Source organism: Odocoileus virginianus, chromosome 30, assembly GCF_023699985.2.
Source record: "Odocoileus virginianus isolate 20LAN1187 ecotype Illinois chromosome 30, Ovbor_1.2, whole genome shotgun sequence".
Lineage (NCBI taxonomy): Eukaryota > Metazoa > Chordata > Mammalia > Artiodactyla > Cervidae > Odocoileus > Odocoileus virginianus.
Window position 1 is genome coordinate 18,808,299 of NC_069703.1, and position 26,575 is coordinate 18,834,873.

At 39.7% G+C, this 26,575-nt stretch overlaps 1 protein-coding gene across 2 annotated transcripts in view; it reads right to left on the reverse strand.

Annotated features, from left to right (window-relative positions):
• The window catches only part of BARD1 (BRCA1 associated RING domain 1), an 81,787-nt gene that overhangs the window by 28,234 nt on the left and 26,978 nt on the right, over positions 1 to 26,575 (reverse strand). For both annotated transcript variants that reach the window (XM_070458613.1, XM_070458614.1), the window contains exons 4-6: positions 21,548 to 22,509; positions 11,118 to 11,198; positions 9,208 to 9,380 (exon numbers count right to left, since the gene is read on the reverse strand). In XM_070458613.1, coding sequence (XP_070314714.1) covers positions 9,208 to 9,380; positions 11,118 to 11,198; positions 21,548 to 22,509 — 1,216 coding nt within the window. The remainder of the gene's footprint in view (positions 1 to 9,207; positions 9,381 to 11,117; positions 11,199 to 21,547; positions 22,510 to 26,575) is intronic.

Consider the following 26,575-nt stretch of genomic DNA (forward strand, 5'->3'; position numbering starts at 1 on the left):
AACTTTGTTTCATAGTTCACAGGGACAATTTCAGGATAAGTTAAAAGGATAACAGAAAGTCCATCTTCTCTTTAGTACCTATATTCTACTGTTAATACATTAGAATTTCAGAATGATAACTACTAGTAACCAAACTGAGAGCTATCTCCAAATATATAGTATGAAAGAGATCAAAATAAATAATGTTATGTCAGGTTGGAGAAAAAGGACAGGGGATGGGAAAGAGGAAGTAGGGTGGGAATTATTTCGGTTAGATACTTTACTCATGTACCCAAGAACAGAGAAGGTGGAAAGCATCCTGATTATTTTTAAGAACTGTAAGTATGATTTTAACATCAAAATCTGAGGGTAAAAAATGAAAGTTAAAACAAAAAATTATTCCAATGTATACCTGCAGATGCAAAAGTCTTAAATAAATCCCAAGAAACTAATGTGAAGTATTAGTTTAAAGATTAACACAATACACTAAGTTTATTCCAAGAATGCAAGATGGAGTAATATTTTTAAACGTGTTAATAACATCAACAGGCAAAAAGTGTAACATCACCTCAAAAATCACTTAATAAAATAAAATCCAGTCTTGTTTAAAAATTGTAAAATACTCAGAAGGAAGATCTTCTTTTTTTAAAATTGAAGGGTAGGTAACTTACAATGTGCTAGTTTCTGGTATATAGCAAAGTGATTCAGTTATACACACATACATATATAAATATATACACATATACACACACACACATATATATTCTTTTTCAAATTCTTTTACACTATGGTTAACTACAGGATATTGATACAGTTCCCTGTGCTACACAATAGGACCTTGTTGTTTACCTATTTTATATAGTGGTTTGTATCTGCTAATCCCAAACTCCTAGTTTATTCCTCTCTTTCCCCCTTTCCCCTTTGATAACCGTAAGTTTGTATTCTATGTCTGTGAGTCTGTTTCTGTTTTGTAAATAAGTTCATTTGTATCATATTTTAGATTCCACATGTAAGTGATATCATATGGTATTTGTCTTTTTCCTTCAGATTTACTAAGTATGATAATCTCTGATGTGATTACCTCTCATATGATAATCTAAGATAAACAGCTCAGTATGATAGTACCAATATCAGATTGATTATATTCTTTGTAGCCAAAGATGGAGGAGCTATAAGTCAGCAAAAACAAGACCCGGAGCTGACTGGGGCTCAGATCATGAACTCCTTATTGCCAAATTCAGACTTAAATTAAAGAAAGTAGGGAAAACCACTACACCATTCAGGTATAAACTAAATCAAATCCCTTACAATTATACAGTGGAAGTGAGAAATAGATTCAGTGGATTAGATCTGATAGACAGAGTGCCGGAAGAACTATGGACAGAGGTTCCTGACATTGTACAGGAGACAGGGATCAGGACCATCCCCAAGGAAAAGAAATGCAAAAAGGCCAAATGGTTGTCTGAGGAGGCCTTACAAATAGCTGTGAATAGAAGAGAAGCTAAAGGCAAAGGAAAAAAAAACAGATATACCCATTTGAATGCAGAGTTTCCAAGAATAACAAGGAGAGATAAGAGCCTTCCTCAGTGATCAGTGCAAAGAAATAGAGGAAAACAACAGAATAGGGAAGACTAGAGATCTCTTCTCTAGTCTCCTCTTGATGAAAGTAAAAGAGGAGAGTGAAAAAGCTGGCTTAAAGTTCAACAGTCAGAAAACTAAGATCATGGCATCTGGTCCCATTACTTCATGGGAAATAGATGGGGAGACAGTGGAAACAGTGTCAGACTTTATTTTTTGGGGGCTCCAAAATCACTGGAGATGGTGATTGCAGCCATGAAATTAAAAGATGCTTACTCCTTGGAAGGAAAGTTATGACCAACCTAGATAGCATATTAAAAAGCAGAGACACTACTTTACCAACAAAGGTCCGTCTGGTCAAAGCTATGGTTTCTCCAGTGGTCATGTATGCATGTGAGAGTTGGACTATAAAGAAAGCTGAGTGCTGAAAAATTGATGCTTTTGAACTATGGTGTTGGAGAAGACTCTTGAGAGTCCCTTGGAAAGCAAGGAGATCCAATCAGTCCATCCTAAAGGAGATCAGTCCTGGGTGTTCATTGGAAGGACTGATGTTGAAGCTGAAACTCCAATACTTTGGCCACCTCATGAGAAGAGTTGACTCATTGGAAGAGACCCTGATGCTGGGAGGGATTGGGGGCAGGAGGAGAAGGGGACGACAGAGGATGAGATGGCTGGATGGCATCACTGATTCAATAGACATGGGTTTGAATAAACTCCGGGAGTTGGTGATGGACAGGGAGGCCTGGCATGCTGCGATTCATGGGGTTGCAAAGAGTCGGACATGACTGAGCGACTGAACTGAACTGAACTGAGAGATCTCTTCAAGAAAATCAGATACCAAGGGGACATTTCATGCAAAGACGGGCACAATAAATGAGAGAAAAGGTATGGACCTAACAGAAGCAGAAGATATTAAGAAGATGTGGCAAGAATACACAGAACTACACAAAAAAACCTTCATGACCCAGATAATCACAAAGGCATGATCACTCACCTAGAGCCAAACATCCTGGAATGCGAAGTCAAGTGGGCCTTAGGAAGCATCACTACAAACAAAGCTAGTGTTGGTGATTGAATTCCAGTTGGGCTATTTCAAATACTAAAAGATGATGCTGTGAAAGTGCTGCACTCAATATTCCAGCAAACTGGGAAAACTCAGCAGTGGCCACAGGACTGGAAAAGGTCAATTTTCATTCCAATCCCAAAGAAAGGCAATGCCAAAGAATGCTCAAACTACTGCACAATTGCACTTACCTCACACGCTAGTAAAGTAATGCTCAAAATTTTCCAAACCAAACTTCAACAGTACGTGAACCATGAACTTCCAGATGGCCAAGCTGGATTTAGAAAAGGCAGAGGAACCAGGGATCAAATTGCCAACATCCACTGGATCATCAAAAAAGCAACAGAGTTCCAGAAAAACATCTATTTCTGCTTTATTGACTATGCCAAAGCCTTTGAGTGTGAGGATCATGACAAACTGTGGAAAATTCTTCAAGAGATGGGAATACCAGATCACCTGACCTGGCTCTGGAGAAGGAAGCAATAATTAGAACAGGACATGGAACAATATCTGGTTCCAAATTGGGAAAGGAGTACATCAGGGCTGTATATGGTCACCCTGTTTATTTAACTTATATGCAGAGTACTTCATGAGAAACGCTGGGCTGGAGGAAGCACAACCCAGAATCAAGAATGCTGGGAGAAATATCAATAACCTCAGATATGCATATGACACCACTCTTATGGCAGAAACTGAAGAACTACTAAAGAGCCTCTTGATGAAAGTGAAAGAGGAAAGTGAAAAAGTTGGCTTAAAACTCAACATTCAGAAAACTAAGATCATGGCATCTGGTCCCAACAGTTCATGGCAAATGGGGAAACAATGGAAACAGAGGCTGACTTTATTTTGGGGGGCTCCAAAATCACTGCAGATGGTGACTGGAGCCATGAAATTAAAAGACGCTTGCTTCCTGGAAAAGCTATCACCAACCTAGACAGTGTATTATTAAAAAGCAGAGACACTACTTTGTCAACAAAGGTCCATCTAGTCAAGGCTACAGTTTTCCAGTAGTCATGTATGGATGTGAGAGTTGGACTATAAAGAAAGCTGAGTGCTGAAGAATTGATGCTTTTGCACTGTGGTGCTGGAGAAGACTCTTGAGAGTCCCTTGGACTGCAAGGAGATCCAACCAGTCCATCATAAAGGAGATCAGTCCTGGGTATTCATTGGAAAGACTGATGCTGAAGCTGAAACTCCAATACTTTGGCCACCTGATGTGAAGAATTAACTCATTTGAAAAGATACTGGTGCTGGAATAGATCGAAGGTGGGAGAAGGGGACAACAGAGGATGAGATGGTTGGATGGCATCACCGACTCTATGGACATGAGTTTGAGTAAACTCTGGGAGTTGATGATGGACAGGGAGGCCTGGCGTGCTGCAGTCCATGGGGTCACAAAGAGTCAGACACGACTGAGCGACTGAACTGAACTGAAGATAATCTCTAAGTCCATCCATGTTGCTCCAAATGGCATTATATCATTCTATTTTGGAGTAATATTCCATTAATATTCCAGCTCTTAATATTTCACTGCATACATATCCTACCTCTTCTTTATCCATTCCTCTGTTAACGGACATTTAGGTTTCTGCCATGTCTTAGCTACTGTAAATAGTTCTTTTATGAACACTAGTATGCATGCATCTTTTCAATTAAAGTTTTCTCCAGATATATTCCCAGCAGTGGGATTCCTGGATCATATGGCAGCTCTAGTTTTAGTTGTTTAAGGAGTTTCCATATAGCTTTCCATAGTAGCTGTACCAATTTACATTCCCATCAACAGTGTTTCCTCCACACCCTCTCCAGCATTCACTACTTATAGACTTTTTTTATGGTGACTATTCTGACTGGTGTGAGGTGGTACCTTATTATAGTTTGACTTGCATTTCTCTAATAATTAGAGATTTTGAGTATTTTTTCATGTCTCTGTTGGGCATCTGTATGATAAGATCATTATTTTTATACAAACTCAATACTGACTTGTAAACCTACAGCCAATACTTTTTCTAAAATGAGAATAAAGCAAGTATGCCAAGTATATCACTATTATTTTATAATATTGCTCTGGAAACTGTGACAAATGCAATATAAAATAAAAGTTAATATATGATCATTTGATCCTTCTCATTATTTCTCCCCTTGATTATTGAACAGACCTTTTCAATTGGATTCCTTCCCAGTGTGGAGGTGAAAGTTTTCAACTTAATATGTGAACTCTTTAGCACAGAAGGGCTTTCACTGCCTCTGCCCACCTTCTCTGTCCTCTTATCTCACCATCCTCCCTCCCTTCATTCCAGTCTTGTATCAGCTCCTAGAAGTGAAACAAGTGCCTAGTACCTTAGCAACCATCATCCTCTTTCTGAAAAGTCCACCCTCTTATCCTTTCTCTTCAAATTCAGTTGAAGTGCTACATCCTCTAGAAAACCTTTCATGACTTCCTCTAGTCATATTTCTAGCCCCTATCCTAGATATTCATAGAATCTTGGGGGCACTGAGCTATGAAGACATGTATTATACTGTTCTGCAACCATTAACATAATTGTCTGTTTTCACCTACTAGAGTACAAGTAGCAGATAAAACTACTGGGGAGACGAAGATGTCAAGGGTGCAATGGAGAAGAGTGTAAGAGAAAAATCTAACACGCATTCCACCAGAAATCCAGGAAAAGAAGGCATCTAAGTAGAAAGAAGCCTTTAGCTTTGACATAATGAAGAAGATTCCAAAATATCTCTTCTAGAGCTAACGAATGGCATTTAGAAATTTAGAATAGGCAAAAGGACACTACTAATCTACAACTTCAATTAGCCAAAGCACCAAGGGCCAAAGAAGGAAGGATAAAAAAACAGCAAAAAGGGCAAAAAGCCCTTTCTCATCTCTACTCTTCTTCTAGAGATGGAAAAAGTCTAGTTCTGGTTACTCTGAGACAAGGTATATTAAGAGCAAAATACATGGTAAGCAGAGGAAAAAAAGGAAGCACGCCTATCAACTCAGATTTCAGAGTCTGAGATATTAATGGCTTAAACGGAAAATGAACTTTAGGCGAAAAAAGAAACGATAAAAAACCCGACAAAGTCTCCACGACCCCATCCCCACGCTCTACTTCAGATATGGAGGAAAGCACAGGAACAAAATTCATCAATTCTCACCTGTTAATACTTAACTCTAGAAAAACAATATATAGAACATTGGCAGAAAGAAAAATAGACCTTAAAAATGTCAAGGCTAGAGGAATCACTTTGGGTGGCCTTGATCCCACAAGAGGGAACAGGAATGCCCAATGGGCAAGACACCAACAATTCTGCCCAGGGAGCCCACACCGTTCTTTCATGCCGATGAATACCAGGAACCAGTTCTACCATCCGAGATAAGGTGCAGCTTACGGAAACTTGGATTTACACTTCAGAGTTACAATGAAGTTGGGAGCAGAGGGAGGCAATTCCTGTTTTCATCTTGTCAGTCCCTTTAACCAAGAGATGAAAAAATATATCTTCATTTTATGGATTCAGAAAAGTACAAGTGTTAGTCGCTCAGTCGTGTCCGGCTCTTTGCAACCCCATGGGACTGTAGCCCACCAGGCTCTCCATGGGATATTCCAAGCAAGAATACTGGAGTGAGTCACCATTCCCTTCTCCAGGGGATCTTCCCAACCCCGGGATTGAACCCAGGTCTCCTGCACTGCAGGTAGATTCTTTACCATCTGAGCCACCAGGGAAGCCTTTATGCATTCAGAAAGGTAAAAGTAAAAGTTGTTCAGTCATGTCCGACTCTTTGAGCCCCTATGGCCTATACAGTCCATGAAATTCTCCAGGCCAGAATACTGGAATGGGTAGCCTTTCCCTTCTCCAGAACTTTTCAACCCAGGGAGCGAACCCAGGTCTCCCACATTGTAAGAGGATTCTTTACCAGATGAGCCACAAGGGAAACCCTTTACGCATTCAAAGACTTACAAATTCACTCTACAAATAAATGTGGGTACAGACTACCTGGCATGCTACAGTCCATGGTGTCGCAGTTGGACACGACTTAGTGACTGAACAACAGACTACACCAGGCGCTTGGGGGGCCTGGGAGAGCAGGCGTGATCCCTGGAACACAGAGCACTCAACCTAACGAGAAGATAGTAAGAAGCAGGTACACTACCACCTCCATTTATGACCGGAAGGAAGCACCATAGACATACAGAGGACTTGCGAAAGCCAGCCAAAAACAAACCATGCCTAAGATGAAACCCAAAGGAAGAATATACCACACAAAGCAAAAGCATATGTGATGGTTAGGAGGCAAAATAGTTTTGCACATCTTAAGGAAATAAAAATTTAGAAAGGCTAGTGCAAAAGAAGTTGAAGAAGGGGGAAAGGAGGGACCAGAGAGACGGAACTGGAGAGATGAGGAAAGCTGGACCACCTGAAGTCCTACAAACCAGGTTCTTAAGTCTGACTTCTATTTTAAAAACATTAAGAGTTACCGGGAAGGGTTTTAAGCAAATAAGTCATTTGACCAGAACTGTATATTTTGAAAGCTCTTGGGCTGTGTGGTATGAAAAGTAATCAGAAAAGGAGATCAGTTAGGAAATGGCGAGGCTAATCAGGTCAACAGCAATGATCACAAGATAAAACAGAAACCAAAAAGTACAGAAAATAATTAAGTCTGATGACCCACAGTCCAGAACAGAAGGAATAATGATGTTTAGTAATAGCTCCCGGTCTGTTACACCTTAAATGAGATCAACTCTTGCAATTGTCCTACAGTTGCCTTAGTATCCTCTACCCAAAATCATTCCTGACGTCAGTCACCAAATAAACCTGCCTTCCCTACTATATCCAAACTGTACCAACCAGCTCTCCAATGCAGTAACCATCTGGCGTATGTGACTATTTAAATTAATTAAAATATATTTTAAAATGTATTTCCTCAGTAGCAACAGGTCCATTTCAACTGCTGAATAATAAGAGATGCCCAATGGCTACTGAGTGCCCACAACTGTTACAGAGCATTTCCATCAGTGCAGAAAGAAAGATTTACTGGACAGTAACGGGCAAGTGGTGTACCTACACCTGCTGCTTCACCCCATAACCCTAATGGGACCCACACAGCCATCTGAGAACGCACCTCTGAAAACAGACCTGCTTACGGTCTTAGACCCACACCTTCACAGTGGAGTGAAGAATCATGGTGTACAAACCACATGATAGACCCTGTGTTTTGGCTCATTAATCCCCACTATACTCTGAAGAAGTAGAAAAGCAGCAGGCATCACCCATGTTTTATAGGTGAGGACACCAAGGCACAGAAACTACCCTAACTGAAGCTATAAAGGCAATAATGGAGTCACAAATAAAAGCTGGAATCCCAGACACCCTGACCAGTGCTCCATTCGTTAGAGCAGTCATGGCTGATTTAAGCACCCACAAACAGGAACTATTCTGTGTTACCTGAACAAAGCAACCACCTGCTCTACCAAATGGATCGCTATCCCCACGAGAGGGTCATACCTGTTAGACATGTAAATATGTATACATACACACACGCGGCCTATTGTAATACACATGTATGTGACATGTGTGTGTAAAAAACTTAAAAAAAAAAAACAGAAAAATTTTAAAAATAGAAGATACGTATTTTCTGAGTTTGCCCCAACCATCTTATCAATAATGGGACATTAAAAACATCAAAACTAACAGCACCAAGGTATGGTAGATTCCTGAATTATTATTTATCTTTCAACTACATTATATGATTACCTATTTTTAAAAAAATTGAAACCTAGAAGATCTGCATTTTGTAATCTTTATTTCCTTCTGTAAACAGAGCAAGTCCTGACTTTTGTGTGCTACTTCCAAACCTGCAGCAGTAATGGGTAAACAGAGAGGCAATTCTTACATTTTTATTTCAACTACTTCATTAAGTAAAAAGAGTAAAATAATATATAGGGAGACATGAACCAAGTTAGAGACTACAGATATAAAATCCACATACAGCATTTACTTGTGACACTCATGACAACAGCGACTTTAAAATGCAACCGCCAGCATTCACTGATGAGTCTCTGTGCTCCAATACCGGAAAACGATTTACTTGGAGGTTCACTTGAATGATGTGAAAAATCTAAGAATATAATTTGACTGCACTTGCCTAACATCTGAATTCTTACATATTTTAAATGTAGTTATACTAAATATTCAGGAAAAGAAGAAAACGAACAGAAGATTTACAATTTTAAAGTATTGGGGAGCATCCAAAATAGTTATTTACAGGCTTCTAATTCTTGCCTTATTAATAAGTATGAATCAATCTATATAATAGAAAAACTGAATGACTTTTTCCAGAAACTTGAAGCTTCCAAAATTAGTCTGAAAACTGTTTCTGAATTAAAAGTGTATACCTCCCTTTGACATATAAGAATTAGAAAGGAAAAGGGCATGAATGTTGATTTTAAGTCTAGAATATATTGACCACATCTAAATATAGTTGTGAAAAAGAAAAGAAACAGTCATCAACTTAGGTAGTAAAGTCTCTGCTTCATCAAATGCCTTGTTTCAATAAAAAGTCAGCAGAAAAAAAATAGGCTTTAAGGTGAACTACTTACACTGCCTCCCTGGAGGCTCCATAGGCGAGTAGCAGCTTGACAATGTCCACATGCCCATTCTTCACTGCGTCATGAAGAGGTGAGTCGTTCTGATACCCAGTGGTATTCACCAATGCCTTGTGCTGGAGCAGCAATTCCACCACCTTCAGGTGCCCGTGATTGCAGGCTTCATGCTGATTAAAGGAGAGTCAGAAGAGTAATGAGGAAGACCAATGAATAATATCATAACAAAACCACACTTCAGAAAAATAAAATATGAACCTCAGTCAGAAAATTGGTTCTTACCTAAATACTCATACAGACCGTAAATTATAGACAGAGTAAAACCATTCTTAATAGTCTTTAAGGTAAGACAGGCTGCAATCAAGATTTATGCAATTCATAAAAAAGATTTTTCTCATCTGAGCCTTGGGTCAAACGCTCTTTACTGGGAAAAAAACGTAGCTTTACTCCAATTACAGTTCCTAAATTGCTCTATAGCAAGAAATTTAAAACGAGGGGGGAAAAAAAACATAGAAAATATTTCAAAACCAGATCATGCATAAAATCTGAAATCCTTCAAGGCTGAATAGTATTCACTAAATCAAGTGCTTAGCTATAAGCTAAGCGGCGCATATGTACGTAAGCACCGCATATGTACGTAAGCACCCAGCAAAGTGAATATCCTAGAATGAGAATTGATGAGACAAGCCTCTCTAGTTGTGGAAGCTACAGATATTGTATGGCTGGTGTCAGTGACAATAGATGTAACACAGAGGAGGTGCTGAGAAGGAACGTACTGAATGACATAACTGGTAATATGTTGGAATGTTCAAAGATGCTTCACACTGCAAACCTTCCTTATGTTTAATGATCTCCTAACGATGCCCCTGCGTTGTATTCTAAGAAATCTCTGGCATACCATGCCTTTTAAGTACATACCTTCAAATCTTAATAGGCAAAACACCACACTGAATGCTGGGAGGTCTATTTCTAAGAGAAAGGACTCCAAATTAGGTCTCATGTCCCCTAAATCATTCACCAATTTTCATTAAAGTTTGCCTCAGTTGCTTAAAAGAAAAATTAACCTTTCTTTGAAAACGTTAGACTGACTGTCTGTGGAGTGCAAACAACAAAGTGACTCTAATCCAGAATAATCACTCCCAGCTTAAAAAATTGCAGGGAGAAGTCACTGTAGACAAGTTTAAAACCTTTTTTGCACCTGGTCTAAGGAGAATCTCTCCATTTCTTCCAATTTACAGTTCACAGAATAAGGGTATCCATCCCATCTCTTGATATTCTATGGCTGTATTCAAACCACGTGCTAACTGTCCTCATGGTCCACTCAGCACTTGTTTCCACGTACCTGTGCCATTCTTTTCTGTTCTTCACATTGTATTTGTAGCAATGAAAAGCAAAGACTTTAAAAAGTGTTTAATGTGAGCAAAGATTTCTACTACCTCTGTGTGTCTGTAACCGGACAGGGTATAAGTGAGGCCAAGACAGACGCTCAGTAAGAACCGCTGCCGTGTGCTACATTCCTCCACCCGGTTCTTGACTTCTTTTTCCTGAAAACTGTGGTTCCAATGACATGCAGTGCTGCAGAATAGAGCCTGATGTCTGTTGTAGCAGTTAGCTTTCCATACATGAGCTAAATTCAGCAATATAATGGAACCAGATTCTTAAATCTAGATTTAAGGTCAAAAGGTAGGCAGTTTTTCACCTGTCACAACTGAAAAGCTAGATGAAACATGACGTTTACCCTTATTTGTTTAAAACATGAGTTCTTCAGATTAAAAAGACACTATATATATATATATATGTATATATATGTATATATATATACAGCAGAGGGTAATATAGACACCTACATAACTATAGTAACTATAAACCATAAAAGGAAGATAATAAAAAAAAAAGAAGAAAACTACCAATGGTGTCCATCCAGCATGGTCTTTAACATTTGGATCGCTTCCACATTGTAAGAGGTATTCAACAGAAGGGATGTCGCCCTAGTAGAACAATGAGAAAGTACAATTAAAAATCACCAAGGAAAGAAAAAAAAAAAAACTCATGATTTTCTATTTTTTCTTTAAGATTTTTGTCTTCAAGATAAAATTCAAATCTGCTCTATGCCCATTGCTCATGAGTCAATAAATAATAAGTTACTCATGCATGGATTGTTCTGAGATATCAACTCAAACTCATGTAGTCCATCTCTGAATAGAGTCCAATATCTCTGCTATAGGCAACCTGTATCAAAATTCATTCCAAAATACCAAGGAGAGTAGTGAAAGTTCATCTTATCACAATGAGTTTTGAAAGTCACCATTTCATTTGTTAAAAACATCCTTTTTGAGGAAACAAGAAAATGATTTCTGATTATCATTTAAAACAAAATTAAAGCCAAGAGGGCATCTTGTTGAAGCCAATGTTAAACCCAAAATTGCTGTCTTATTCATAGCTAATCCACTGATCATCAAGACATTAATTTAGTTTCAGTTCAATTCAGTCACTCAGTCGTGTCTGACTCTTTCTGACCCCATGAACCGCAGCACGCCAGGCCTCCCTGTCCATCACCAACTCCTGGAGTCCACCCAAACCCATATCCATTGAGTCGGTGATGCCATCCAACCACCTCATCCTCTGTTGTCCCCTTCTCCTCCTGCTTCAATCTTTCCCAGCATCAGGGTCATTTCAAATGAGTCAGCTCATCGCATCAGCGGGCCAAAGTATTGGAGTTTCAGCTTCAACATCAGTCCTTCCAATGAACACCCAGGACTGATCTCCTTTAGGATGGACTGGTTGGATCTCCTTGCAGTCCAAGGGACTCTCAAGAGTCTTCTCCAATACCACAGTTCAAAAGCATCAATTCTTCTGCACTCAGCTTTCTTTATAGTTCAACTCTCACATCCATACATGACCACTGGAAAAACCATAGCCTTGACCAGACGGACCTTTGTTGACACAGTAGTGTCTCTGCTTTCTTTTTTTTTTTTTTTTTTAGTTTTTATTAGTTGGAGGCTAATTACTTTACATCATTACAGTAGTTTTTGTTATACATTGATATGAATTAGCCATGGCTTTACATGTATTCCCCATCCCAGTCCCCCCTCCCACCTCCCTCTCCACCCGATCCCTCTGGGTCTTCCCAGTGCACCAGGCCCGAGCACTTGTCTCATGTACCCAACCTGAGCTGGTTATCCGTTTCACCCTAGATAATATACATGTTTCAATGCTGTTCTCTTGAAACATCCCACCCTCGCCTTCTCCCAGAGTCCACAAGTCTGTTCCATACATCTGAGTCTCTTTTTCTGTTTTGCATATAGGTGTCTCTGCTTTCTAATATGCTGTCTAGGTTGGTCATTAACGTTCCTTCCAAGGAGTAAGCGTCTTTTAATTTCATGGCTGCACCCCCCAAAATAAAGTCAGCCACTGTTTCCCCATCTATTTGCCATGAATGCTGGGACCAGATGCCATGATCTTAGTTTTCTGAATGTTGAGCTTTAAGCCAACTTTTCCACTCTACTCTTTCACTTTCATCAAGAGGCTCTTTAGTTCTTCACTTTCTGCCATAAGGGTGGTGTCATCTGCACATCTGAGGTTATTGATATTTCTCCCGGCAATCTTGATTGCAGCTTGTGCTTCCTCCAGCCCAGCGTTTCTCATGATGTACTCTGCATATAAGTTAAATAAGCAGGGTGACCATATACAGCCTTGACGTACTCCTTTTCCTACTTGGAACCAGATGTTGTTCCATGTCCAGTTCTAACTGTTGCTTCCTTCTCAAGAGGCAGGTCAGGTGATCTGGTATTCCCATCTCTTGAAGAATTTTCCACAGTTTGTCATGATCCACACACTCAAAGGCTTTGGCATAGTCAATAAAGCAGAAATAGATGTTTTTCTGGAACTCTGTTGCTTTTTTGATGATCCAGTGGATGTTGGCAATTTGATCCCTGGTTCCTCTGCCTTTTCTAAATCCAGCTTGGACATCTGGAAGTTCATGGTTCACGTACTGTTGAAGCCTGACTTGGAGAATTTTGAGCATTACTTTGTTAGCATGTGAGATGAGTGCAATTGTGCAGTAGTTTGAGCATTCTTTGGCACTGCCGTTCTTTGGGATTGGAATGAAAATTGACCTTTTCCAGTCCTGTGGCCACTGCTGAGTTTTCCCAGTTTGCTGGAATATTGAGTGCAGCACTTTCACAGCATCATCTTTTAGTATTTGAAATAGCCCAACTGGAATTCCATCACCTCCACTAGCTTTGTTCGTAGTGATGCTTCCTAAGGCCCACTTGACTTCACATTCCAGGATGTCTGGCTCTAGCTGACTGAGTGATCATATTCACCTTAATTTCTCAAAGTTATTTTTCAGGCAAAGGCAAGGCTTATTTTCTCAAAAAAAAAAAAAAAAAAAAAGTGGCAGCTTACTCTGAAATGCTGAATAAAGAAAAGTTACATGTGATAAAAGTTATATGCCAATGTTGTATTTTGAGAAGAGCTTCTTTAGGGAAAAGGAAATCTCTCTCCTACAACAAGAAGCCCCAACTCCTATGAAATAAGCTATTCTGTATTGGTTGGAAAATGCAGAAGTCACTAAATCCCCTCAAGACAGTAACATTTGCTTTTACTGGGCTGTTTCACACTACCTCTCAAATACAGGAAATCTTAAGATGGTAGCTCACTCAGTTTGCTAAAAGAAAAAAGCAAAAACAAATCTTCATGCAATGTATATTTTTAAGTTCCTAAATTACCAAAAAGACCTTAAATATTCAATGGGCCTAAAAAGAAAGCACTCTACATGTTTCAAATCGGTTGCCCTATGTCCAATAAAAAATTATTTCCCATAGTTCCTCAGAGCAGCAATTCTACACTTCTGGTGCAAGTTAGCATACATTTAGCTACTTTTGCACTATGTTTAAGTCAGTTCCAAATGAGCTCAGGAACATCTGTCAAGATACAAATTTGATGGGGAGGGAGGTAGGAGGGGGGTTCAGGATGGGGAATACATGTAAATCCATGGCTGATTCATGTCAATGTATGGCAAAAACCACTACAATATTGTAAAGTAATTAGCCTCCAACTAATAAAAATAATTGGGAGAAAAAAAAATACAAATTTGATTTTTTTTAAAGAATCCCATGAATACTGGGGCAGATGAACCGCCAGAACCACACACATTCCCAACCTTCAAAATGAACGTATCCACAAAAAATACACAAAAACCTTCCCAAAAATATCCTCAATCTAATTCTACACAGCAATCACAAAAACATATTAACTTAAAGAAGCCTGTAAAATAATATAAACACAACTGTGGAATAGAAGAGTCATATGGAAGTTATGTAGACACTTAGAGTGAAAATTTGGAAACTAAAAGCAAAATCTCTTTTAAAGTCGCTAGCCGGTGGTAGTTTTCTTTGAAGTCACCTCTTCATATTATCAAAGGTGTCTTCTGTTAACATTTTACCCCTAGACTACCCTGAAATGTACAAACAAAGCTAGTGGAGGTGATGGAATTCCAGTTGAGCTATTTCAAATCCTAAAAGATGATGCTGTGAAAGTGTTGCATTCAATATGCCAGCAAAATGGGAAAACTCAGCAGTGGCCACAGGACTGGAAAAGGTCAGTTTTCATTCCAATCCCACAGAAAGGAAATGCCAAAGAATGTTCAAACTACTGCACAGTTGAACTCATCTCACACGCTAGTAAAGTATTACTCAAAATTCTCCAAGCCAGGCTTCAACAATACGTGAACTGTGAACTTCCAGATGTTCAAGCTGGTTTTAGAAAAGGCAGAGGAACCAGAGATCAAATTGTCAACATCTGCTGGATCATCAAAAAAGCAAGAGAGTTCCAGAAAAACATCTATTTCTGCTTTATTGACTATGCCAAAGCCTTTGACTGTGTGGATCACAATAAACTGTGGAAAAACCTGAAAGAAATGGGAATACCAGACCACCTGACCTGCCTCTTGAGAAACCTGTATGCAGGTCAGGAGGCAACAATTAGAACTGGACATGGAACAACAGACTGGTTCCAAATAGGAAAAGGAGTATGTCAAGGCTGTATATGGTCACCCTGCTTATTTAACTTATATGCAGAGTACATCATGAGAAATGCTGGGCTGGAAGAAGCACAAGCTGCAATCAAGATTGCCAGGAGAAATATCAATAACCTCAGATTTGCAGATGACACCACCCTTATGGCAGAAAGTGAAGAACTAAAGAGCCTCTTGATGAAAGTGAAAGAGTAGAGTGGAAAAGTTGGCTTAAAGCTCAACATTCAGAAAACTAAGATCATGGCATCTGGTCCCATCACTTCATGGCAAATAGATGGGGAAACAGTGGCTGACTTTATTTTGGGGGGCTCCAAAATCACTGCAGATGGTGATTGCAGCCATGAAATTAAAAGACGCTTACTCCTTGGAAGGAACGTTAATGACCAACCTAGACAGCATATTAGAAAGCAGAGACACTACTGTGTCAACAAAGGTCCGTCTGGTCAAGGCTATGGTTTTTCCAGTGGTCATGTATGGATGTGAGAGTTGAACTATAAAGAAAGCTGAGTGCAGAAGAACTGATGCTTTTGAACTGTGGTATTGGAGAAGACTCTTGAGAGTCCCTTGGACTGCAAGGAGATCCAACCAGTCCATCCTAAAGGAGATCAGTCCTGGGTGTTCATTGGAAGGACTGATGTTGAAGCTGAAACTCCAATACTTTGGCCACCTGATGCGAAGAGCTGTCTCACTGGAAAAGACCCTGATGCTGGGAAAGATTGAAGCAGGAGGAGAAGGGGACTACAGAGGATGAGATGGTTGGATGGCATCACCGACTCAATGGACATGAGTTTGGATAAACTACAGGAGTTGGTGATGGACAAGGGAGGCCTATCGTGCTGCGCTTCATGGGTTTGCAAAGAGTCGGACATGACTGAGCGACTGAACTGAACCCTGAAATGTATAGTTGATTTACAAATTGCTTGTTTTTTATACTCAGTCTGTTTTTTCCTCCCTAGTTTTGAAAAGTTTGTCATATTTTCTCCTTCTCCTTTATGTAGATGTAATGTCATGCACATAAATAAAATTATGATAATTAGATAGCATCCACAGCAACGAGGTAAGCTTGAACCAATATATAGTTTCCAGGAAAGAAATTAACTTCTGCTTCTGATTTCTTGAAATTACTTTCTTCTCAAACAGAATATTTTCTGAGTAATAAGAACTCACTTCTAGGCTTCTCACAACTTACAAGAATAATTGAGATTCTCTTAAACCACAGAAGGAGGAAAAATCATCAGAGGAAACAGTATTTACCAAGGCTTACAAAAATTTTTAAACAGACTTGATGTTTTCAAATAATACCTTAAAGGGAACATGTGTCACATTGAATCTTCTTATTGCTAACCTTTCATTCAAAGGAAATATTCTTCACGTATTCATGCATATGGCATCAATATAAGTTAACTTTTCAAAAACAAATACTCTCACACACAAAACTTTTTCCTTTTAAAGGTAAGCTGTTTAGAATAAATATCTGTATAAAAATAGTAGAGGACAGTACAGTTAAGTACAATAATAATGACCTACCGAAGGTGGCATTAGCTGTAAAGAAAGTCCCTGCCAGTGCAGTAGATGCAAGAGATGTGGGTTCAATCCCTGGGTCGGAAAAATTCCCTGGAGTAGGAAATGGCAAACCATTCCAGTCATTTTGCCTGGAGAATCCCATGGACAAAGAAGCCTAGTGGGCTACCGTCCATGGGGTCACAAAGAGTCGGACAAGACTGAGTACATACACACAGCAACACCCAAAAAGGTTTAAGCTTTTACACATAAATGAACTAACCAGGTACCTAAAATTTCTCCTTTTAGCGATTAGGTACTGTTGGTGCCAGCTTGAAGACAGAGGAAAAGGGCCACATACCCAGGAATGTGAGTCTCTAGAACCTGAGAAGAGCTCTTAGCTATAAGCCAGCAAGAAAACAGGATCTCAGTCCTACAACCACAAGGAAGTATACAGTTCCTGCAAATAACCCAGATAAGCAAGGAAATGGGTTCTCTCTTAATGCCTCCAGAAAATAACACAGCCGATGAACTGATTATAGTCTGATGAGACTCATACCAGACTCTGACCTAGAAAACTGTGAGAAAATTAATTTACCTTGTTTAACTCACTAAATTTGTGGTTACTAGCCATGACAGCAACAGGAAACTATTTCAAGTGGCTAGGACAGGAAAGCACAAGTAGCTTCCACTAGGGTGACAGCTACGGCCAACAAAAGGTGCCCAGAAGTAGCTATGGGGTAGGACATTAAAGAATTTCAGTAACGATGTGGTCAAGCTCAAATGTCCTTCTCTAAAGCCATCACTGTAGCAAGGGATGCTAACCAGCCCAACAGAAGAGTAGAACGACTATGGGATTCTCAGACCTCAGAACATCCACCAGGTGTCCAAAGTACAACAGCGCACACTTAGGATCTGACGGAAACAAGGAAAATGTGGGCGCTGCACGTTTACAAGATGTTTCTGGAGAAAATAATAACAACAACAAAATCTATCTCTGACAGCAAAACACTTCATCTGTTCTGTCGACCTGCAGTGTCATCAGATCTGTATTCATCACTCGGCTGCTGTAACTCTTTCCTTTTCCCTGCTCTTTGTTCCATATTATCGTATAACTGACCCTTGAATAACACAGATTTGAACTGCATGGGTCCACTCAAACACACATTTTTTTCCATAAATATACTTGAAAAAATTTTGAAGTTTGTGACACTTTGAAAGAACTTGCAGACACACCAGGTAGCATAGAACTGTCAAAAAAAATTAAGAAAAGTTAGGTATGTCATGAATGCATAAAATATATGTAGATAACAGTTGATCCTTACCCTGATCTACAGTGATATTTAAATTAAATTAATAATGCATTAGTATTCTTACACTTTTATAATTTTGCTCTCAAAGAACTACACTACCATACAAGATGCCTCTCTGTACAGTATGCCTCTCTCTTGCAACTGGAGAAACTGCACATCAGTCTATCATCGCAGGTAAGTCATTTTTTAAAAAATGTAACAATATTTCCAATAGTGTATTATGAGTATGACACTGTAGGCTATAAAAATCTTATGATTCACTTACAGAGTATAGACTAGGCTACAGTGATGCAACTGTATCAGTTACACTAGTCTACCATAAAGCAATCACACTGCTGCTTCACTATCAACGCATGAATCGTTATACCTGCTAATAAATATGAATTTCTTTTTCACAATATCTTTTCATTTTTTATGTCTAGTGTTAGTACTGCATATACCAAGTACACTATTTTATATCATACAAGACAGCACTGATTTATGTACTGACAGACTACTCATCTCATAAACAGATGACATAATGTTATTTTGTATTGTATAAAAGCAGTACAGTATCATAAATGTTTTCCTTATGATTTTCTTAATTAACATGTATCTCTAGCTTCCTTGGTATTCTCTTGTCGTTCAGCTGGTAAAGAATCCACCTGCAATGCGGGAGACCTGGGTTCGATCCCTGGGCTGGGAAGATGCCCTGGAGAAGGGAATGGCTACCCACTCCAGTATTCTGGCCTGGAGAATTCCATAGACTGTATAGTCCATGGGGTCGCAAAGAGTCAGACACAACTGAGCAACTTTCACTTCTAGCTTCCTTTATTGTAAGAATACAGCATATAATACTTATAATATAGAAAATATGTATTCATTGACTGTTTATACTACCAGTAAGGGCTTTTAGTCAATAGAAGGCTATTAACTTTTTAAAGAGTCCCAAGTTACACGTGGATTTTGACTGTGTGGAGGTCAGCCCTCCTAACCCCTGCCTTGTTCAAGGGTCAACTATAGTTTTAACTTTAGGATCACCTCGAATCCTTTTCTGAAGTAGGTGGATAGGCAGCATAAACAAGACAGCAGAACCACAGCAATCGGTTTTCAAGTATGCATGGATTATTCATTCTGGGTTGCAAACAAAAAAATCAAGATAGTAAGTGAAATGAATACTATTATAAAAAGATAAATATACTGATAAATCCTTTGATTTTTCTTCAAGTACTTGTTTTGACTATTAAAATCAAGCTAAGACGGGAGCATACATTCTACTTACAAAAAATTTTTCAAAGAACATTACTGTTAAATAGGTACTTAAAAAACAATAGAAATCAATTAACTTTTCTTAAAGGTACTGTATCAGAATCTGCCAGTGAGTGACAAAACAGTATCTGATAAGTTGCAGAGAATCAAAATTCTAGCTCTGGCATTATAATTTCTAAGTAAAATGACAATCTGACAAAACTTGCTTTAAAGCAATCTTGAACATTATCAATGGAGAAAATTCACCAAGACAGCATCATACCACCATATTTTCCTGCTTTAAGATTCCCCTGGGCTTTTTCTCATGGCCCAGGCTGAGCATAGATAAATTATGGCCTGAAGGCTTGATACCCGACTTTGTGTGCAGAGCTTTACTGGTTTACAATATTGTCTATGACTACTCTGGCACTAAAATAGAGTTGAATAGTTAAGACCATGTTACTACAGAGCTGAAAATATTTGCTTTAATTTCTCCTTTAATAAAGAGTTTGCCGAACCATGGCCTGGACTCTAGGTCCTAGAGATCCCCACTAATAAGACAAATGATTCTTATGATTGAAAGAAAAATTCTCTACCAAAGTAAGTGGATGCTTAACTGGTGGGCAGAAAATAATTCCCCGAAAGCAGAATGTAGAAATTAAAGCAGTCTACATTCATGTACTAGCTAGAAAAATGAACAAAGGAAATTGATTACTATGCTAGCTACTTATATCTATAAAGCATTAATAACATTATAATGTTAATACTGTTATACCTACTGTAATACATACACGAACACACACACACACATATATATATAAATAAAACAAAGAAGACAAAAAATAAAGTCTGATTTTTTAAAACCATACCTTGCAAAAATCAGACTAAAATGGACCTAGAGCCAACTCCAAAAATTCAAGTTGTTCAAAGTATATGGATTGCCTAGAAAATAGCCATCTTACAGGGGAATCAGACAAAGAGTATTCTACATCCATCATTTATTAGAAGATAAACAAGAAAACAAAAGCATTAGAAGAAACTCATTTTTGTGTTTTTTCCTTTCTACACAGAAAGAATATATCTGGACTCAGCCGACTCCATGTTCCTCCCAAACATTTTATGATGCTCACCACCTTCATGCTCATGGGTCTTGAGGGGTTCTTTCCAGACCTCCCGAAGTTCTCTACCCATGCAAAAGACCTAACAGTTTCCCAGTGAATTTACTGTAAGATCACAAAAGCTATCCTAATTCAGTGCCAATCTTTTCCCTATGATCACTGCATAACACCTGCCTGGACTCACAAACCACAGTCTACACAGCTGCACGGCCGAGTGCCCCCTCAGTGTCCAGCACCGCGTCACGGTCCAGGCGCAACACTGCAAGGGCACCGCAAGGGCAGCAGGAGAGGTGGCTTCCAAAAGACAAGTACTGCCACTTCCGAGGTGGAGAGGCAATAAACAGACATAACTCATAAAGAACGGGCTATTGAAAGGAGCGGGTTGGCTGTGGGGCCCAGAGAAGTCCCTCTGTGGTGAACCACAGGAGTCATTCACGACACTCAAATTTCCAGTCATTGGAGGAATGCACAAGCCACGTGGTGTGACCTCCCGGACTCGGCACGGGCCCTCTAGGAGGGTCAAACAGAGAGAAGCTCATGCCTTCTAGAACTGCCCTGAGCTCAGAGCTGGGTAAAAGACATGTGCCAATGGTGTGTCTATATCCATGAAGCGTGAGAAGAATGGGTAAACAAAATGGAGAAAACTTAACAAAACCATTGAAAGTGAAAAGTGAAAGCCATTCAGTCATGTCCAACTCTTTGCGACCCCATGGATGACACATGGGACTCTCCAGGCCAGAATACTGGAGTGGGAAGCCTTTCCTGTCTTCAGGGGATCTTCCTGACCCAGGAATCGAACCAAAGTCTCCTGCATTTCAGGCGGATTCTTTACCAACTGAGCTATGAGGGAAGCCCAAGCAAAACCACTATGGAATAGAAAAAAGCAAAAGCACTTGGCAAAGTTGAAGCTGAAATATGGAAATACTGGTTTTCTCCTGCAAGGTCACGCTCCTCTGGCCCCAGGGCCCCTGCTCTGAGGTAGGGTTCCAGTCCCTATCAATTCTTGCTTCCCCGGTTCATAGGAAGTGCCACTTTTGGTCAGGTTAATTAGCCTAGTAACCACGTCATTTTTCACGAACTCCAAAGAATCCATTTTATACTGGGTCTCACTGGGAAGCTGTGTTTCACAGTGAGCATCCTACCTTGATTGAAGCAACATGGAGCAGAGTCTCTCCTCGACGGTTTCTCTTCACAGCGGTAAGCCGGGTGGGCCACGGCTTCGTTGTTGAGGGACTACACATCAGCCGTCTGTAACTGGGACTGTTCAGTGAAGACGGTGGTGTGCTCGGTGAGAAGCTAATGGATTCATCCAGGATAGTGATGCTTTTCCTCCTTAACGTGGCACCAACTTTAAGTTTGTCTGGAGATGGTGAAGAACGGCCAGGCGATGGCATGTGTTCTGGCAGCACTGTTTGCTTAGCAGAGTTCCCACCAGTGCTCTGACTGCTGCTTCTGCATCTCTTAGAAACAGGACTGGAAACTCTGTTGTGACGCCCACGCGTCCCATTACGACCTGATGGCAAGGACTTCTCGGACGGAAGACAGTTTGCAGAGACTGTCTTCTCAGGAGTCACCACTTCATTCTTGCTCTCAATTTCTGGAGACTCTATATGCTCAGCCAATGGTAAAAAGACTTCAGCCAAGTCCCCGAAACATTCAGATTCTGTTACGGACCCACTTGCTAGTAAGTCTATTTCACCATTTATCGGCAGGTTAGCAATCACAGATGGTTGGCTACAGAAGGACACCAGCTTTTCCTTACTTTCTTTTTTGGAGTCAAGGTCACCATCTTTCTTTTCTGCCTCTAAATTCCATTTTTGGTTGACTTCAGCTAAAGTTTTCTTTTTCTGTTTTTTTCTAGACTTTGTGGAAGGCTTCTTAGGCCTCTCAGAAACCTCCACCGGAGGGCTCGGAGAGACAAATTCGTACATGGAAGTCTGCTGAGCATTTTCATCATTTTTCACAGAAGGCTGGGTTTGCACTGAAAGTTTATTCACAGTATATCTGACTTTCTTACTTCGAGGACTAAACCACATTTTTATTGAATTCTTCTTATTTTGTGCATCATTAAAAAAACTTTTCCTAGATGTTTCTTCTTTCAAATCTGGAAAAGGATAGGAAAAAGGAAAAGAAATTTGTTACATGAACTTAATCTCTCCCATCTTGAGCTGGCAAAGAATTATGTTGATAGTTCTCCTAAGGTGTATCGCCTCTTATTTGTGTACCTCTTCCTTCCTTCCTAGATTATGAAAGCAAATATCCTCATTCAACAAATATTTACAGAGTCCTACCTGATTTCAGACCATGTTCTAGAAACTTATATGGCACTGCAAAAGACAAAATATACAAACAAATAATTAGAACATACAGTCTGCTGTATGGAAGTGATAAGAGTCATGGGAAAAAGCTATACTAAATTAACAGATTAACAGGAGAGACTTTATTAATAAACAGTAGTCAAAAAAATTAAGACTTATTAACTGGGGAGGGAATAAAGTCAAGAGAAAATAAAAACTTATTAGCTGATGCTTAATTTTAAAAGAGGACTTTTGAAAATTAATCAATATAATTCACTATAAAAAAACTAAAAAGAAAAACAGGTGGTTTCTCTCAACAGATATAGAAAATATATACACTGGCCAAATCCAGTGTCCATTCATTATTTTTAAAAAAGCTCACCATCAGGGATAGAAGGAAACTTCTTCAACGTGCTAAGGACATCTACAAAACTACACACCACTAGTGCCATATCCTTAATGAAGAAAAACTGGAATACTATTTTGTTCCTATTATCTTGTTTCTGTCATCAAGACAAGGCAAAGATGTCCACTCTCACCATTCCTGTTCAACATCACACTGAAGGTCTTGGATAGCACACCAAGGTTAAGAAAGAAATAAAAAATCACATGAATTAGAAGATATAAAAATGTATCTGCTCAAAGCTAACTTGATTGGCTATATAGAATATCCCAAAGAATCTCTTAAAAAACCACTAATAAAACAAGTGACTGTTCAAGGTCATAGAATACAAAGTCAATATACCAAGTTCAATTGCAACTGTATTTCTATATACTAACAATGAACATATGGAAACTACCAGACAATACAAATTCTTGTTGGCAATGTTAAAGACTTCAACACCTATGCTAAGAGCAGAAGAAAACCACTAAAAGGTTTTACATCAATCAGGTGGCATGATTATATCTGTGTTTTCAAAAGCTCCCTCTTGACTGGAGTGTGGGAGAATAGGTTGGAAGAGGGCAAGAGTGGATGGAAGAATAATCGTTAAAAGGCAAAGTAGTAATATAAGTAGAAGATAACAGCCTAGGGAGGTGATAATAGAGAAAGAAGTAGAATTATTTGAAAAATATTTAAGAGACAAGATTTAAAGGATTTGGTGATGAAATGAATAAAGGAGAAGAAGGTGACAAAAACAATTCATGTCTCTGGCTTATAGCACTGGATGCACCTAGAGAAAAAACACTGATGCTGGCAGAGACAATCTGCCCAGGCTCCCGAGCACACCGACATGCCCTTGTGGGGTGTACCAAGAAGGCAAGGCCCTGGATGCTTTTTACCCAGGCCATTTCTCAGGACTGTGTGTGCAGCAAGCAACCCTGAGGGAGCAGTACTGTTTCCCCAGGGAAAAAAGCAGGCCCATTTCTGCTGTCTATGTGCATGCTAAGGCACTTCAGTCATGTCTGACTCTGTGCAACCCTATGGATGATAGCCCACCAGGCGCTTCTGTCCCTGGGATTCTCCAAGCAAAAGTACTGGTGTTATACACAGTCAATTCCCCAAAGCTCAGAGTTCCTTTCCTGTATCACAACCACCTGTATGTGTAGGAATCCATGATGGGCCCTTTGCCAAGTATCATCACAGATGCAAAGGTACACTGAGGAATTTCAAAAGCAATGTGATAAAATATTTGCAAATTTTTTTAAGCATATACTCTTTCAGAAGGCAATTTTACCTCTAGTGACCTATCTTACAAAATATACAAAATATTCACACATGTGCCTGCAAATCTGGATATGTGAGTGTTAACTGCAGCAATATTTGTAATAGCCCAAATGAGGAAAAAAGTCAGTGTTTATCAACTGGAAATCAGTTAACTATGATGCTCCATAATTACAAAATCTTATTACAAAATCTTATGGAGCTGCTATACATGTCAACTAACATGCAAAGATCCTCAAGACACTTTAAGTGTAGCACAATCCTATTTACATTTTTAAAATTCTATTGAGCTTATATTCAAATATTTTCATAAATGCATAAAAAGAAAGATTAGGAAAGTTAACTAAAAACAGTACCTCTGAAAAAGATTTTGTGTTTTTTGGTTGGGAATAAAGGGTAGAGGGGGACTTTCACATTTTACTCTACACACTTTCATACTGCTTACTCAGTTACTAAAAGAATGTTCTCTTTTATTTCTTATGTAAATTAAACAAACACAAAATAAAACTTGTATAAAGTTACATACCTAATTGGTGACTGAGCTGGCATTTGAATTCCTAAGTTTTCACTAAGTAAAAATTAAAACTTTTCACTAAATACATACTACATGTAATATTGTGATTTATAAGAAATATACATTTGGTCTTTGTCCACAGTTGTTGTTGCTGTTTAGTCACTAAATTGTGTCCAGCTCTTTTGCAACATCATGGACTATAGCCTGCCAGGCTCCTCTGTCCATGGGATTTCCCAAGCAAGAATACTGGAAGGGGCTGCCATTTCCTTCTCCAGGGGATCTTTCCAACCCACAGATTGAACCTGTGTCTCCTGCATTGGCAGGCAGATTATTTACTACTGAGCCACCAGGAAAGCCCACTGTACCAGGCACAGAGCTCCTAAAACCCTTGAAATTTCCTATATGAACCACAGGGGCATCTTTTGCTACATTTAATTGTGTTCCTAGTTACCAAAATAGCTCCAGTAAAAAAGATAAAATGGGTGTCCTTTATTATTCATAACAAGCCCTAGTTCAACCACACCTGAGTTTATGTTAATAAGATATCAGAAAGTCCCTAAGGTCGGAGGCAGGTTGCCAAGGGAACCAACAAGGATTAGAGGGTTAGAATTTTCAATCCCACCCCTTGACCTCCAGGAAGAGAGGGACAGAGGTCAAGCCAATCACCAAAGGCCAATGATTTAATCAATCAAAACCCTGATCCGGCTTCCCTGGTGGCTCAGACCATAATCTGCCTGCAGTGCAGGGGACCCAGGTTCGATCCCTGGGTTGGGAAGATCCTCTGGAGAAGGAAATGGCAACCCACTCCAGTATTCTTGCGCAGAGAATCCCAGGGACAAAGAAGCCTGGTGGGCTGCAGTCTATGGTGTCACAGAGTCAGACATGACTGAGCGACTCACTCACACACACACACACACACACACGCCCCTACATAAAGAAGTCTCCATTAAAGTCTATGGTGTCACAGAGTCAGACATGACTGAGCGACTCACACACACACACACACACACACACACACACACACACGCCCCTACATAAAGAAGTCTCCATTAAAAAAAAAAAAACCTCCAAAACACAGTTGGAGAGCTTCCGGGCTGATGAACGTGTGAGTGAAGGTGCTGGGGAAGCTGTACACCCAGAAGGGACGTGGAAGCCCTTTGCCCCTTCAACACACCTAGCCCTATGCACCTCTTTCTGTCTGGCTTTCCTGCGGTATATCCTATTATAATAAACCAGGAATCTGGTAAGTAAAATGTTTGCCTGGATTCTGTGAGACACTCTAGCAAATTATTCAAATTCGAGGTGTTGACAGGAGCCTACAATTTATAGCCAGTGGGTCAGAAGCACAAGCTGGCCTGAGAGTGGCACCTAGGAAGAAGTGGGGGCAGTCTTACGGGACTCCTAACCTGAAAGATTTGACACTATCTCCAGGTGGACCATGTCAGAATTGGGTAAACCGACACCCAGCTGACGTCACTTAAGGGTGCGATGTGTGGAAAACCCGCACATCTGGCCTCAGCAGTGAAACAGTACTGTAGGTAATAGTAGGGTGAGTGGTGGTGACGGTTTAGTCGCTAAGTCGTGTCCGACTCTCGCGACCCCATGGACTGTAGCCCACCAGGCTCCTCTGCCCATGGGATTTTTTTCAGCAAGAGTACTGGAGTGGGTTGCCATTTCCTTCTCCAGGGGATCTTCC